General features: G+C 27.3%; 1 protein-coding gene across 1 annotated transcript in view; it reads right to left on the minus strand.

The window, feature by feature from the left end:
- Nucleotides 1-9,451: 9,451 nt before the first annotated feature.
- LOC107454033 (UPAR/Ly6 domain-containing protein qvr-like) overlaps nucleotides 9,452-17,899 on the minus strand; it is a 31,973-nt gene continuing 23,525 nt past the window's right edge. The window contains exons 3-4 of the mRNA XM_087168033.1: nucleotides 17,162-17,308; nucleotides 9,452-13,196 (exon numbers count right to left, since the gene is read on the minus strand). Of these exons, the coding sequence (XP_087024159.1) occupies nucleotides 12,976-13,196; nucleotides 17,162-17,308 (368 nt within the window). The 3' untranslated portion in view covers nucleotides 9,452-12,975. The remainder of the gene's footprint in view (nucleotides 13,197-17,161; nucleotides 17,309-17,899) is intronic.

Consider the following 17,899-nt stretch of genomic DNA (forward strand, 5'->3'; position numbering starts at 1 on the left):
TTTTACTGTAAGATTAGGAAAACGATAGCTATCAAATCTTACAAATTTGAGTTGGTTAACAGAACTCTTTTAATTTCTATTGCTTGATGTTACACATATTCTAAAAATAAAAAACTTCTTTTTATCCGTAATAGAAATGAGATCAATAGTATTAAATATAAGTTCATCTAAATCAACGTTCAACCATTTTTCTTTGTCTTCTCTGATGTTGCAGGCAAAGCAAGACAAGCATTGTTTTTAACTCTTGAATCTAACATTTTAAATTATTAGAATTATAAGTTTAGAACGAATATTAATTTACCTTTATTCTGTTTTAATTATTCAATGGACTGAAGCCTGTAACTTTAAATTATCAAACTTATTAACATACTTACCTATTATACAATCATTTTGGATGGAATTAAATTGTATGTGATGCGCGTTAAAATGTGTCTTTATGTAATCACAGTAAGACAATAAAATTGAAAAATATAATTACTTAATTTATTTCTTTATTTTTAATGAAAGTTTTGTATTGTAGGCAATGATTTTATTTTAGTTCAGCTTCGAACAAAAAATTATTCACTCAAAAGAATATTATTAAATTCAAAAAAAATATTATTAAATTAGTCAATAGGGAGATTTTTAAAATATTGCAAGAAAATAATATTGTTTAATCACAACTGGAGGAATACAACAAGTTGCTTCAATTAAATGATTTAATCCGATTTAATTTTCAGAAAATTTGGTTATTTTACATAGTAAGCAAAATAAGTATATATTTTTAATAATTTTGCTTTTTAGCTTTTACTTTAATCATACTAAGTACTTTTTTAAAATTTAGTTTTCTTTAAAACCACTTTTTGATAAATATTTATTCATTTGTGTTCAAAGGTGCCTCAAGCTTGTTTAAGCTATAAAGCATCTTTAAACCTTTAGCTTTGTAATTTTCGTATTTATTCTGATAACTTTCAGTTCTTGTATTGTGAGTTAAAAAATTCTGTAAGTATTTTAATTGCATTAGTTAACTTATACTATATAAATTATAAATATGAAAAGTATGAAATTTTCAATTAATTGTTCCAATGTTTTACTCTTCTAAAGTGATTTTATCTCAAAACTTACCTTTATTTCGCTTCTCTTCTAAATAAGGATTCAAAATTGCAAGAATAAAAAGCTAGTTCTTTCAATACATTTATTAGATCGAATCTGTCCAATATAGTATTATGATACGGATTTTAACCATCCAATATACTCTTCCAATTAGACTGTTATCCAAACGGGAATTTTTATGCAATTTTCTGTTTAGAGGCTTTATCTACTAGATTCTTATTCAATCACAATTTTTTCTAACAAAAGATGGATCACTAATTTGTTTTTTTAAAAAACACATCATCAAAAAATAATATTTTTAATCATACTGTGATATAATATATTCCTTTAAATGTATACTAAATTAGGTTCGAGGGTACCTTGAAATCTAATGAAATAAACAAGACAAAGGATTATATAAAACTCTAAAATAGATATTTTTATTAATATTTATTTACAAAACATTATCAAGTCACACTTTCTCACAAAACGATTATATTTATTTGAACAACATTCTCACAGAGATCATTCATAATCGATTTGCAATTAATACAGTTAATTGTAACCAAATGGAAAAGCTGAACAGAACATAATTGAACATTATAGAGCATAACTTGAAGAATAATATGTATACAGGTGTGAGTTGATGCATGCAGGAAAAAAAAACAATTTTATCGGAGATAATGTGCAGTGCTAAAAAGGGGGGGAAGAAAAACAATTAAGTTTGATCCAGTGATCGAATCTTTTTGTTCTAGGACCCAATCTTAATGTTCCGAAAGGGTGATATCAAATATGGTAATTAATTAGTGCAGACGGTATTTTAAGTCGCGAAATCAGACGAAAAAGCATACTTTCTCTGAATAAACATAGCCTTTTTTCAGCTAAATCGGATTTCTGGTTCCCAAAATATTGTGGGTAGCCACAATCTGAGAAATTGGATACCAATAGTTTGGTCAGGAAAGCGATTTTAAGGTTGCATCCCTTAATGTTATTTTTACCTTTTGCGTATTTTATCATACCTCGGGAACTTTATAACGAATTGAAAAACTTTTTGCACACAATTATAAAAGTCATATATCCAAAGATAACTCCATGCAAAAAAAAAAATTTTAGTAAATATTTATTATTTTATTTAATAATATTCGAAAAAATTTTGTATTGTAAGGTACAATTTTTTTTAAATTATTTTAAAGAACGTAATTTTACATGACAAATTACAAAGTTAGAGAGAAATTGGTCTAATAGTTCCTGAGAAATAAAATTTTAAAAGCATAACATTTTTAAAATTCGATTTCTCAGGAATTATCCTACCGATATACTAGGAACTATTCAACTGAATTATGCATACAATGAATGTACATAGATATATTGTACATGTGCAGGATATATGTATGTCCAATGAATACAAGTATCTATGCACAATACATTGCATAGATATTTCGGTTTATTCTGAAAAAGTATGTTTATTCTGAAAAAGTATGTTCTTGTATGGGATATCGCCTGCACTTATTAGCATATTTGAGGTTATCCCTCGGACCATTATGAGTTCGAGAACGTGAAGATCCAACCATTAGATCAAAAGTTATTCAGGGTGGTCTGTTTATTTCTTTTGATCACTGCATACATACAAGGATAGAAAGATAAGCCTGGAATGCAAATTTATGGACATTTAAATGACATTACATTCAAGTTTAATTCAAATCCTTAAAAACAAATTGTTAAAAATTCAAAAAAGTCATAAAAAAATTAACACATCTGCTGTGTCGCAACAAATTTCTTCCTAAAAAATCTTGTTATGGATTAGTAAAACTTGGTAACATAAATAGGGTCTTCAAATTTTTCTTTAGTTCCAGAAATAAAATTATAAATTTAGATTAATTGAATTCCGAAATTATAATCAATAATATCATTTCCTTTGACAAGTTGTTGTGCTCTGCAGGAGTCAATAATTTATGGCTGAGTTTAGGAACCCGAAACTTTTGGAGCCCACTCCAAATTACTTCAACTTTTGAAAAGTAAATGATCGTTTGACTGCCGACTATTCGAACGTACCAGTTCATAGTTTTCCTATGAAATAATGATTTTTTATTTAAAATAAATCTTTTAAAAATAGTTTAAATATTTCTGTCAAGAAATAAAATACACTAAAAAAATTTCAAATATTTAAAAATTATAAAATTCAATTCACATTTTTCAAAACGAGAATATTCTTACTGGATCAAGTTAGACTATTTTTGCTTAAAATGTACGAATCAGATTCGCAATTTCTAAATGCATTTTTCATGTGAATTTTTATTTTGATGAAAAGTTACAGACGGTGCAAATTGAAAAAATTAAAAAATATTTTGTATTTTCATTTTTAAAACATTTTGATTCATCACCAAATCGTTTGCTTATAACAAAAAGAGAAGGATGGAACATCTCAACTCCTCTCTTAAGATGAAAACCGATTAAATTTTTTCCGTTGTTTTCGAACGACAGCGTCAAAATATTTTGGAGCACGCTCCAAGAATTCCAAGTAGAGAAACTCACTTTGAAGTTCACAAAGCAACTCATGATAACACTTCAACTGACTAGCGAAAATAATTACCATCAAGTATTTTTCATTTTCCTTTACCCTGTATACTCGGCATAATACCATATAAGTATACTCGGCATAATCATGATAGACACGAAAAGAACAGACTTTGAAGTAATTTTTTGCGCGAGTTTTATGCTATTTCGGTATAGGAAGAGGATCACCAATTATACTTTAACTACATAAGATAAGTTTCTTTACATTCAAATACACATTTATTTTAAAAGTGAGATTTGTTTAAAAGAGAAAGTTTTATTTCGTTTTATTTCTAACTAAAATTTACGTTGACTTTGAAACGCGAATTCAAATTCAGTCTAGTATAATATTAATCTCTTAGATTTTTACATTCTTATCAGTTCTCATTAAAGTAGGAAATGTGTAATAACATAGATATAATTTCTAACATACTTTTTTACCAGTAATTTACAGTATATTTTTAGTGGAAGGATATGCTTTATAATATAAAAATTCATTTGCTTCCAAAAAATTAGGAAAAGGGTTTTTCTGACATGTTCTAAGCGTTTAAAATTAAGGTCCTATTTTGAAGATTCATTAAAAATAAATGTAGTGTAGTCATTAAAGTCTAGCGAGTCTTGAGAATGAGTGCCTAATTTTGAGCGCTCAAAACAGGTCAACGTAAACCATCATTTTTTTTAAAAAAAATAAATGCATTTTTCATATTTGCAAATACATCTTTCAGTATAAGTTTTATATTATTCATTGAATCGTGGATATCATTTCTCTTAAAAACTACCGATATACATAATTTTTTTATCAATTGTCACCAAAATTTTTATAATTTTTTTAATAATGAAAATAGCTGTTTTGCATTGTACTAGTTCTAAGAATTAACTTCAATTTAACTATTAAATTAGAATAAGTCATTGGCATCTTCTTTATTATATAACTCAGTTGCTTTTTTCCAAAAAAATAAAAAGACTAAAAAATCTACATTTTTTAAGAACTAAATAAAACTAAATAAAGAACTAAATAAAGAACTAAATTTCATAAATTTCATTTATTTTGTTTCAGATATACTATATAAAATTACCTTTGAAAAATGAAACGGAGTAAAGTAATTTTAAGACCATGCACATCATTAATAAATATTATTTCACTTTAAAAGTTTTACTTATTTAACTCGAACTCTCATGGTCAAAGATAACTTCATCCGAGTTCTTAAATAATTGTAAGCCCTTAAACAAGCATGAAAAAAATTAAAATATTTTTTTACACATTTCAGAATACGTCTAGCATTTTTGGCATCATAATAAGCATTGTCAAAAAAACTAATAAACCAGTACGAGACATTCTTTGAAAGAAAATTCACAACTATCTACTCTACAATCAAGAAAAAAAAGTTTTCTAAAGTAAAGATTTTAAAAGAAGTAAGATAGCAAAAATATTTAAAGCATGTAAGAAATGTGCATTTATTACGGTTTTAAAATATGAATTTTAAATCATTTCGGGATATGCGCTATAATCTGAGTATTTTGTTAAAAGCTAAAAGCTTTCTCGTGCTATTAAATTTTAAAATTTCTGAGCTATTGTCAATAGAATGACACACACAGATCTAAGGCAACTCTATGAGATTAAGAAACACCTAAAAAGTGCAAATTTAGAGCAAAAATTCTATTTTTTTCCCCTATTAAAGGAATTAGCGATAATCTTACACTCAAATATTGAAGTATAGAAATACCTAATTTTATGCAAACACATAATTTAACCCACAGAAACGCATAGTTTGAAATCTAATTACTTAATTATTCTACTTATTTAATTTGTGCAACGTTAAAATATTTTTTTTAGTTTTTTTTCTTGCAATTCATTTTTGTCACAAAATATTTTTTCATTCTTACACAATTTTATCTCAAGCCATTTCAATTTACAGAATACAATTACATTTTATAATCAGTACTATAAATCTATACAAAAGTTGTTTAAATGTTTCTTTCACTTTCAAATGCGCAGCTTGAATCAATTTACTTCATGCATGGAATTTAGAAATTTTTTGTAAGAAAAATAATTTTAGCTAATATTTATTTCGCGCAACAATTAAAGTTTTTTGCAAAAATTTCCTTTTTGAAAAAATAGTTTTCTCCACACATAATTATCTCGTAATATCGCATCTAACAAAACTGAGAAAAATATTTATCTCATACAAATTTTTTCAAGTAAAATTGATAAATGTGTGTGATTAGCTAAAGTTTTATTAAAAAAAAACTTAGTCATCCTGATATTTGATTAATATTTGCTTTTCTACTTTCGTATTACCCCGTCGACCATTTGTGCCAAATAAATAAATTTGGAAGTGTTTCAAATTTAAATATTTTCTCAATGTTTGTATGCAATAAGTTATATTTGTATTTTATCTGATTTCTTTATAATGAATTATTGTGAAAAAATAAATTTGAGAGATAATGAAATTACTTAAACACGATGTTGGCAAAAATGGTAGATGGCATAATTCGTATGTACTCACATTTCATAGCATGGTCACATTTAGTAAATTTTCCATGCTACCTTTTTAAAAAAGTTCATCTCCTTCTATAAAAGTTGTTATAGGATAATATGTAGTTACATTAACATTCATCACCAATACATCAACATTTTAAATTTTTTAATTTATCAACATTTTATTAATTATTTAACTGTACCAACATTTTTAATATTGTGGGATAAGTGTTTTACCCCAAAAGTAATTGCATGTATACTGCGAAGGATATAGTTTTTATCTATGAAATAAAAATATATTTTGAGAATAAAGATTAGAAAGATTTAACGTGAGCAAAAATTTTCTACAAGAGCTATAAAATTCAAATCTAAAATCTGCCTTATTGCTATGTAAATATCGAGAACAAACTACAAAAAATAGAATTCATGCATTAATAATTTCATGTATAACATTAAATTTTAACAAAGAGTACAGTACAACACTCATGTAGTGTCAAAATTTATACTTCCAATACAACCCCAAGTATTTTACATTAGTTCTAAAAAAATTTAAAAACTATAAAAGTTTGTGATTTAGAGATACCAATTACAATATTTTAATTACTGAAATTTTCTGCAATTGTAAATTCTTTTTTCAAAATTAGTTACATACTTCGGTTTTTTATTTTTACATGTAGTTTCATTTTTAAAATACTTTAATTATAAACTATTCCACTTTATAGTTTAAACTGCCTAAACTATAACACATTTGCTTATCGGACATACACTACTCAAATAAAAAGCCACAAGTGTATATATATATATATATATATATATATATATATATATATATATATATATACTTGTAGCTTTTTATTTAAATAGTGTGTATATATATATAAACTAACATTCTGAATATTCGATTGTAACTCCTAGTGTTAAAATGATTGTCAAATTTGAAATCTGTTATCTAATTGTGTTATTCCTTTAAATACTAGCATAAATAAATAATAAATGCTGTTTTAAAAAGTAAGAATAAATTTTCATATTATGTAACTTCCATTCAGTACGTCTGTATTAAAATGTTTTAGTTTCCTGAGGAAAAATTTTTTTTTTAACTTTCTAAGAATTAATTTCATTTAAGTTATAATTATTTGTATTTTAATGCTAGTAGGTTTTAGTTCTCACTAGTGCTTAGATTACATTAAAATAATTTAATAATTTTTAGAAAAATTGCTAGCTTATTTTTAAATATATGCAATTGTAATAATTTTTGATATTGGATATTTAATTTATTTAGTATAGGATTTTACGAGGTTTGCAAAAAAAAAAGACTCAAAAACTTAATTATATAGTATATTAAATTATAAAAAAAAACTCACATCCTAAAACTTTTTCATATAGAGAGAGAGATCTAATTTAAAATAAACTTCCAAATCGAACAATCATTTTAGAAAAGAGATATAGTGGCTCAAGTGATAAAGCTGTAACTTTCCAAAGAGGTATCCGGGTTCGATTCCCCCCAATGGCTGGTCGAAGCTCTTACAGATCTGAGTGCTCACGTAAAATACCCACTGCAGTAGAGGGATCTTAGAGTACCCTTGCCGTCAGGCTAACCGTGTAAGGGTTTCATGGTTCCCCTTTCCATGTAACGCAAATGCAAAATAGTTTCATAAAAAAGTCCTCCAAAAAGACAAATTTCGTCAAATACTTAATCCAGGAGCTCCCTTGTCATCTGGATTGGGTTCAAAACTACATGGTTACGGAGTTGAACATTAGTAGTCATAAACTCAAAATTAGATTGGCTGCTCAACGACAGTTGTAAAATAAAATCATTTTATCAGCACCCGGATCGCACTGACCACAGTGCTGACGAAAAATATCCTCACTGGTAGATGGATCATGGGTTAAGAATCCTTTTGCCGTCAGGCTAACCATGGGAGGTTTTCTTGGTCTTCCTCTCCATGTAATGCAAATAAGGGTTGGTTTAATCAAAAAGTCCTCCACGAAGCCAAATTTCTCCAAATAATTGATCTAGAAGTTCCCTTGTCGTCAGAATTGGGTTCAAAATTACAAGGGTACAGAGTTGAACACTAGTAGCCGTAAACACAAAATTGAGTCGGTTGTTTTACGACGGCTGTAAGATAAAATCATTTGAGCACGAAAAAAGATTTCTTTGATGAATTCTACTAGTAACTAACAAGTAGGAATAAGTTTTAAAAAATCCAGTTTCCTTTTGTTTATACAAAAAATAGCTTCGAAAACCCTAAACTCTATTTAAAAAAGTGCACCCATTAGTTTACTTCTTTTCTTTATGTTTTAGGGGGGTCCTTTATATTTTAGGAACTTAAGATAATAGTTACGAATAATTTTGTTTAGTCAGATTTATATATTGTGCGTTTATCGTACATTTATGTTCAAATTCTTTAAACTTTAATTGAGATTATAATGATATAATGATATTTTAACTTTGTACACGTTTCTAGGATATAAGAAAAATCGACACTATAAAATAAATCGTTGAAACATTTTACCTTTTCGGTCGTATGCCTTTTCTCGGCAGTAAATTTCTCTTGAATAACAACAAAATACGACCGCAAAAGTTAATTGTAATTTTAATGTTCAACACAAATTTTGAAATACATAATGCAATTTTAATAATGCTTAGTAAAAATTTGTTTAAAAATTTCATTATTAAAAAATCAAATTACATGTAAAAAAATATTAAAAAAGATATGCGATTTTCTTGCAGTTTTTAGTTTTTTTTTATTATTTGAAAACTAAATAAGTCAGTCTAAAATATTAATAGATATAATAAATAAAATTATTCCAAAATTCTTCCTTACACATTTTTAAGTTCAATTTTCGGAGCTTTTCTTACTAAAAAAATAAAATTACACATATAAAAAGAAGACTCGGTTAAAAAAAATATGTAATTTAGTTTTTTTTTAAAAAAATTTAGAAACTTCTCATTAATTAAAAACTAAAAATTTCTACAATATAAATAGGCATCATAAATAAAATTATGTCTAAACTTTCAAGTTCAATTTTAGGAGAAAAAGTTTTGACTACTACTTACTAATTTTTGCTTGAAAAAAAAATCATTCTGAAAAATTTAGAGAATAAGTTTTCCGATAAAAAATACTATGAGCTTTGGCAATAAGACTACGATTTGAAGGATATGTTAAAATTTTTATCTTTGTGTATTTATAATCGTAAATGCACACAGATAAAAACTTTTCTTTTTCAAACGAATTAACATTGTACCATAAAAATGGAAATAAAGTATTATTTTTTGCACAATTAACAGAAATATTCAGGGAATATTCAGAAATATTCATAAATTAAATATTCCCTTTACGTAATAAGTAAGTAACAACTATTTTATTGTTAAAAATGAAATACAATGTGTGCAGTTTATACCATTGAAATATTTTGTCTATACAAATACCAAATACATAACTTTTACATACATTTTTCGCACAAATAGATTTTATAACTAGTTGAAGGCATGGAACAAACACACAAATATGAAACTTAACAATAAAACTAATATTGTACTATTTAATTCTATTTAACAAAATGGCACTTATTTCACGTAAGGCAACTGGCTGGGCATAAACGTACAATTTATTTATATAATTATACATTTCAAATAAGTACGAAACCTAAACAAACTTAAAATGAAAATTTTTAAGCTTGGAAGTTGCATACGAAAGGAAAAAGTTAAGTCCACATTATAAAATTCTAAAAAGGAAGTTAAAAACTGTCTGCAACAAATAAAAAAATAAAAGTGCAATTTATCATATAAAAAAAATATCTGTAGTTACTTTCCACTTAGTCATACACAAAATTATTCGAGAACAGAAAATTGAAATTATTGTTTTGATAATTTACAAAACAACTATGACTCATAATTTTTTTTTTTAGTTAATCACATAAGGAATCATAAATTCAAAAAACTGTGATTAGGACTGGTAGACTTTAAGTTTTTTTAAACAAACAATAAAAACATTGAAAAAAGTTTTTGAATAACAAAAATTATATGACTTAAATTATTTAATAAGATTTATTAGAACATTTTATTGGCTGACAGGCATTTGGTTAAATATTACAAATGAAATCATATTCGCCTATAAAATGCTTCTAACCCTTCACTTACCTTGTGATGCTGCCACGATAAACCGAAACCTATAAGTGTTATGTTGCGTACAATGCGCAAAATTAAAAATGGAATATCTGTATAACTTTTGATTTAAAGATCAGATTTTTATGTAGTAAAGAGAAATCTAATTCTTGGGGCCAATTTAAATTATGTAAATTAGGGTAAACCAACCAGTGAAGGAACATTTCACATATATTGATTAAAAATAAGAATTTAAAAGTTTTTCTTTAGATTGATTGGTAACAATAGCTTACTGCCAAACAACAGGAAGTCATCTAGCAATGTTTTGGATTACCTGGTCAAACAGACTCCTCTGGAAAAAATTTTGAATTTGTTATTATCTCTGCAACACCGTGTTTCTTTGAAAAAATTATAAGTTGAGTGTTTGTATTTATATGCTTGAAGTAGAATTAATTGAATGTAATAATTTTATTTTTCTCACTGTGAAAAAGAAAATTCAAAATATAGTTATTGAAGTTACGTTTTATTTTTTTAAGCATCATAGCATAATTAAGTACTGAGATAAGGGGGTATTTATTCACTGGATCACCAAACGATGAAAAACCAGAGAAGGAACAAGCGTTCCTTTACTGAGTTTCTTTCTAAGTTAATGAAAATAAAAGATAAACTTTAATTTTCTTGTACCTTTAGTGATGTTTCGCATCAAACTTATGTTAAAAATACGAAAAACAACTTCTAACCACTGAAGGAACAGGCATGTTCCTTTACTGGGCATATATTTCCCAGTGAATGAACAGTATATGTTAATATGTCGACACTTTAATTTTCAATTCATGATTACAAAAAAAAGTTATAATTCATAAAGAGCATTAAAAATTAACCAAAATTAAGTGTTCCTTTACTGGGTATTCATTCACTGGTAAGAGCTGTTCCTTCACTCGGTCTTCTTACTACTTGTTATTTGAACCTCCAAAACTTTAAAACAATATTATGTAATTCTTTACAATTTTTTTACATAATTTGCAATTAGTAACAAATATGTTGACACTGTCATTTAACTAAAATTCCGAATTTTGAAATTAATATGATTTTTTAAAAGGCAAGCGAAGCTTAAGTGTTCCTTCACTGGTTAGTTTACCCTGTTATGTGCAGAAGATATTTTAAGTTTCGAAATCCAACTCAAAAATATACCTTCTTCTTCGATACTTTCGATACCTTCTTCTTCGTGGGATTCTAGACCCTCAAAATATTGGGGGAGTCGCTGACTGAAAAGTCCCAAGTCTGAACTGATACAAACTGAAAAGTCCTTGTCCAACTGATAATCCTAATTGTTTAGTTCAGAGCATCGTCACAAGTCCTTAATGTTTGTTTTATTTCTTATGCCTTTCGTTATGGTTCTGAAAACATTTAAGCGAATCAAAAAACCCTTGAACACAATTATAAAACTCATTTATCCGATGATATTTCAATGCAAAATGTGATTACAATTATTTATTATTAAATATAATAATCGACAAAAAAATTTGAAGCAGTAAAATGTAAATATTTTTACTTCAACTACGTAATTTAACTGCCAAAATACAAACTTTACTGCAAATAATTAACAATTTCAGCTGCTGTGGTAACGAATTGCGCTCCTTAATAATAGGAATGACGCAATTAGGCTTTTAACAGAATTACTATGTCCTGAATGTACAAAGGTCTGCATCTGATTTATTTAATTTAAACTAACATCAGAACCAGCATTTAAAATAACTATTTAAAACTAATTGTTATTGAATTAATATTGGGTTTCGTCATTATCAGCCAAATACGACTTCAATTTAATTACATAGGTATTTAGGCTTATTTGTCTCAGATTGAATTCCCAATAAGCTCCATTAACCTTAAAACATTACAGTTTGTTTCCTTTTTCTGTTGTTCAATGCAATAAAAACTTATGTTTATTTTAAAAAAAGGTCACAAGCTCAAAATTTTATTGGCAAGAATAACGACAATCTGAATTCATTATAATGGTAAAAAAAAAACCTTTAATATGCATGAAATTAAAATGCTTAGTGTTAAAAGCTAAGTTAAAAATTTCACTTTAACAGATTTAAGGAAATTACAAAAACTTGTTATAAAAAGAAGAAATTTATATTTTTCTTAACAAAACTCACCGCAAGCTCACCTTGTGAGTGGTAAAACAGACCAGTACTAAACAATTCTCAACTATAATTCTATGAATGATTAAAAATTCGCAAACGATTTGATAATCGATATTTTAAAAAAATGCTAAATTATAATTATGATTAAAATATACGAACGATAGTTTTCTGACACAATACTTTATACTTAAAACAAATGTTGGCAATGGATTTGCTTGCACAAAAATGAAGGTTAAATGTTTACATGAATCTAATGACATTACTACAATGTCAATACATTTTCGAAATTCAAAAAAGCTCTTTCAATAATAAAATATTCACTATTTGAGTATTTTATTTGTAACATTTCTTTAATTCGAAATAAAGCAAAATTTTTTTCCATTGTTAGCAGGCATTGCCAACAAACTGTGTCTCAACACCAGTCCTCTATTGTAACAAATCATCCTCAAACAAACCCCTATTTATAATAACTTCTGAACTTTAGGAAACTCTTATTAAACTGTTGCAGACAGTTTAGTAATCGAGCGCTCAACGAATGCATCTCCCGGATATCATTTCCAATTAAATATCAAGGCCAGCTTATTCCAAGCAACTGACATTTTTACACTCTTTTTTTTGCATTAAATATTCCTAAAATGAAGTAGTGTGTTAATAAGAACTATCCCTAGAAAGGCACATAGAAAAGGTGCCCGAATAACCAAGTCCCTGGCTCCGTTGCAGTTGTCTCTCTCGCAAAAGCACATATGGCCAGTATTCCCACCTTCATACATACAAACATGGTCCACCATGAAGAGATTGATTTGTAAACTTTTAGTGCACGTGCGTCTGATGACTTCTTTTGCTATAAAAAGAAATATAGTATAATAAATAAAACAATTCCGATTATTTTAATAGCAAAAAACAGATAAAATGTTCAGTCCTGCAGTGAAAGCTGTTAATAACGTATTAGGTTAAACCTAAAGCTAATTTCTGTAACTAATTTGGGTTTGAAGAAAACTTTTCAACCTGTGCAAACTTAAATCTACTGCCGAAAAAAAGTCACAGTTTTTTTTATTTTCAGCAAAATTTTGTTAGAAAGAGAGCTAAAATTACGGTGGCTAAAAGACTTAAAATTACAATTAAAATAAAGATAAAATATTAAACAGAGACAGCAGTTAAATACATATTACATCTTTACCAAAGTTATTTCTGTAGCTAATTTGATTTTGAAAAAAAGCTATTAAATTTTGCAAACGTAAATTTACAATCTAAAGCTTCTTTGCAATTTAAACTTGTATTTACAATTTAAAGCTTATTTTTATGCAAAACATTTATCATAAAATTCAAGATGCAAAACATTATTTTGCAATTCCTCATGTACTAATTCTACGATACGTGTTGCCGCTCATAAAATTTAAGGAAGGGAACATTTAAAAATAATTTATATAAAATTCGCGTTGAAAAAATTATTCTTCATTAACTTGCAGTGATATTTTTTAACTATCTCTAAAGAAAGAGTTTTAGTATTGTATTTAACCAATTAATGATCGCCGTCTTTTTTTTTTTTTTTTTTTATAGTTGAAAAGTTATTTTTTCTTAGTTTTATTTATTATTATCCTTGCGAGAGTAATTTCTTCTTATTTAGTTGTAAAATGTCAAAACTTAAATAATACTCTTAATACCTTCTACTGGGCTTTTCTACATATTACATAATCTAAACTAAATTATTTAATGCTGAAATTATAAATAGGTTTCATTGAATAAATATTTCAGAATCCAAACAAGCTCTTTAATTAAAATAAAACTAAATAAATTAAGCAGAATAAAATTGTCGTAGTTTGTGTTATTTGAAATAGTCCTATTGATAAAGATGTCTAAATTCTGAAAAGTCTATTTATACATAACATAAACAAATTCTTTCGAAGAAATTAAACAAATATTTAAAACTCTTTCAAGGCATCGTGAGAATTTCTATTACGTCACGTTCTAGGGAACTCCATGATTGATTGAAAAATAAATCTATTTTCGAAGAATGCGTTAAATTAAAAGAATAAGACTTAAATAAAGAATATCAACAATAAAGAGAAAAGGATTTAAAAAAGAAATAGAGCAAACTAAATATTAGTAAAATACAAAAAAAAATTTAAATTTTGAAAAAATAGATAATGACTAAAAACAACAAAGAAAAGATTTTCTCTTAAGACTTTCCTTAAATATTTTCGAATACAAGTTATAGCCTTGTGAAAAATAAACCTGATTCATAAAGAAAAGAAATTAAAAATGAAACGGACAAGATTTATATAAAAAATATTAAAAAAAGGAAGAAAACGAAGTATTCGAGCATATTGACTAAATGCAACAAAAAAAATCCTTTTTATACTTTTTTTAAATATTTTCGAATGCAAAATTATAACAATGTAACAGTTCATAAAATAAACCTAATTCATGAAAAATAAATTAAAAATTAAAGCAACCTTAAAAAGTTTAAAAATTTAAACTGTCTAAGTTCAGAACTGTGGAGTCGGTAGTTGAAATATTTGACTTTGTCTCAAACTACAGACGTTTCTGAGGGACCAACTTCAACTTATAACTTGATAAAAAAAAAAATTACCAAATCCTTATGAAATATTAACGTTATTTCTAAGAGAACCATAATTTAAAAATATGTAGTTCTATTTATATAAGTAAAATTATAAATAAAGCAATCTGAAAAAGTTCAAAAATTTAAACAGCCTTAAATTCAGAGCTGAGAAGTAAGTAGTTGAAATGTTTAACTTCGACTCTCCCAAGTACAGACTTTTCAGAGAGTCCAACTCCGTTTTATACTCTATAAAAAAAGAATTTACCGAATCCTTGGAAAGTATTTATGTCAATACTAAGGAAACGCTAATTTCAAATTATAATATTCCATTTTCATGTAAGATTAAAACTAAAGGTATTTTATTTAAAATTGCATTTTACATTATATAGTGGTTAAACAAATTTGAACAAGCATAATTGTACAAAATATTGAATTTGGGAAAGAGCATTAAAAGAAAAGATCAAGGTATCAATGTCCCACGAATATTCGCACTCATAAAGCATCATATTACAAAACAATCTTTAGTTTTAGCGAATATTCATGAACTAGAAAACTATTAAAACTCACTCATCACATTCATTTGCGTTACTTTCAACTGTTTTTTTTAAACAAATTTGGTAATGAAAGTCATGAATCGAAAGATAATTTATTAATAAGATTTATAGCTGAATGCTTGCTTGCTTTCGTATGCCTGTTAAGGCAGAGCGTTGCGATTGTTCTTGTTTTCCAGTGGCGCCATCTATGGCCAAAAATTCGACTTCTGCCACACACATACGTCACACCCGTTTATAGGGCGGACCCATTCATGCCTCTGTTCATTCATTCACGGATCGTAATTTTGACCTGAATCAGAGAACGATCAATCTCCAATTCAGTACCCCCAGAGATACTGATTTGTTATGGGAACATAGAAGACTTCGCGACTCGACAGATTTTGCGTGCATCAGTCACCATTTTTTATTCATTGCACTGAGTCCTTTTTCACTAGTGGATTAGAATTAAATATTTGCATGGCCGACAGGGCATGTCTCATAATGTTATTTTGAAACTCTACTATGAACTAACAATCACATCTTAAGCACAGCCTTTTTCAAATCTTTATACAAAATCTAATACCATATATTAACTAAAATAAGTATATTAACCTAATAATGTATTAACTGAATTAAGGCAGTGTACACGCATAGATAGATTTTTTTATATTATTATAAGTTTTTAACTAAATTTAAACTAATTTACAAAAAAAAATTTAGTGAAATAAATGTTTGCATAACTATAATGAACTGTAAAAAATGTAATGAACTATAATGAACGTCCGAAATTTTCTTCATTTTTGACAAAACACTTACTAGCGAAATTCTTAGAGAGTACATTTTTTCAAATTAAAAAAAATTATTATTTTCATGGAAGTTTAATGCTACATTATGTTTAATGCTACATGCATAACATGCGAACATAAGCATTACGTATTTCCTTACATTGGTTTATAAAATTTTTATTTCGTTAAATATATTTCTCGGTAAGTATAATTAATGTCTTTTCATGAGTAACCACTTCCTAGCGCAAATCAAAAATTCTCTAAATATAATATCCTTCTACGGCTGCTGATAACATTTTCTTAAAATTCGAAATACATAAAAAAGATCGTATTTTTAAAAAAAAGCATTTTGACTTTATAAAGTCCTTATTAGCTTAACGTCAATATTAGATTAACGTTTTATCTTTTCAAAGCTTGTAAAAAGAATTATAACATTAGAAATAATCAATAATTATTACTGGCTAAATCATAGATTTCTATTCGTAGGTATGTGTGTCATAACCTCTAATGGCTACTATCCATTTTAATATCAAGCAGGCACTGGTTTAAGTGACTTAGTAACACGTCTGACTATTTCAAAATCGAATATTTTGATTTGAAATATTTTTTGTTGAAAAGATAAGAATGAAAAAGAAATAAAGAAAATTGAGGATTAAATATAAATTGATTCTATTTGAAGGGTTACTGTAGCATGGAAAAGCAAAATAAACGTATCTGATCAAACTGTTCAACGGTTCCATCCGCAAAATAAAGGGCCATTGAAGATTTTAATTTCATCTGTATTTAAGAAACGCTTTTTTTTTCCTCACAATCAAATAAGCATTTCTTTGTCTAATTATGATAAAAATGATATTTTACGCAACTGTGTTGTGAAAGTTGCTTACAGTCACTAATTCTATCTTTACATAAAAGGCATAGGTATACTTACGCGTTGCTGCGTACATGACGATCTTAACGCAACAGCCTTCACATTGTTTAAGTGGAGGAAGATCATTAGGATGGGCAGTGGAATTGAAAGGGTCTTTACATCTTGCGTCTGAATTTGTGTCACACTCATAGCACCAATATGTGCTCTCTGTAATCAATAAAAAAAATTATGAATTTTCAAAAAATATTTTATTAAGATTTATTTATATTACCTTTCTTTCACTCTTATCAACATCACGAGTAAACCCTATTTCATTTTTCTCACAATTGAATGGCTTAAAGCAATGTAATCATAAGCTACATTTTTCTAACTATACATAAAAGGGTATTTATTAGTTAAAAAAACAGGATTTTTACTAAAGCTAATAACATATTTCTGTTTATTATGCGTCCCGCAATGGACTGATCGTAAAGACATGGTTCCCAGGAGAACACCGAAGTCAAGCATCACTGGCTGTGGTCAGTAAGGGGGTGAGTGACCACTTTTATCAGCCTGCGTATGGACCGAGGATGCGCTGTATCGGGCCTCATTAAACTGTTCTACCGTGAAGTGCTCGATTTTGTGTGCAGGTTGTCGGACTACCAACGCGGGGAAGCCATCCCCTCTTCAGAGGATCAAAATTGTGATGGCATGTCTTCGAATTATCCTCGGGGATGTTTTCCCAGACAGTCACCAATAGCCCGTTGTGCAGCTCTAGTGTGACGTAAATAAATTACTTACCTACCTGTTTATGATGCT

This window comes from Parasteatoda tepidariorum, chromosome 7 (assembly GCF_982258835.1).
Source record: "Parasteatoda tepidariorum strain Cologne lab strain chromosome 7, Ptep-v5.0, whole genome shotgun sequence".
Taxonomy (NCBI): Eukaryota; Metazoa; Arthropoda; class Arachnida; order Araneae; family Theridiidae; genus Parasteatoda; species Parasteatoda tepidariorum.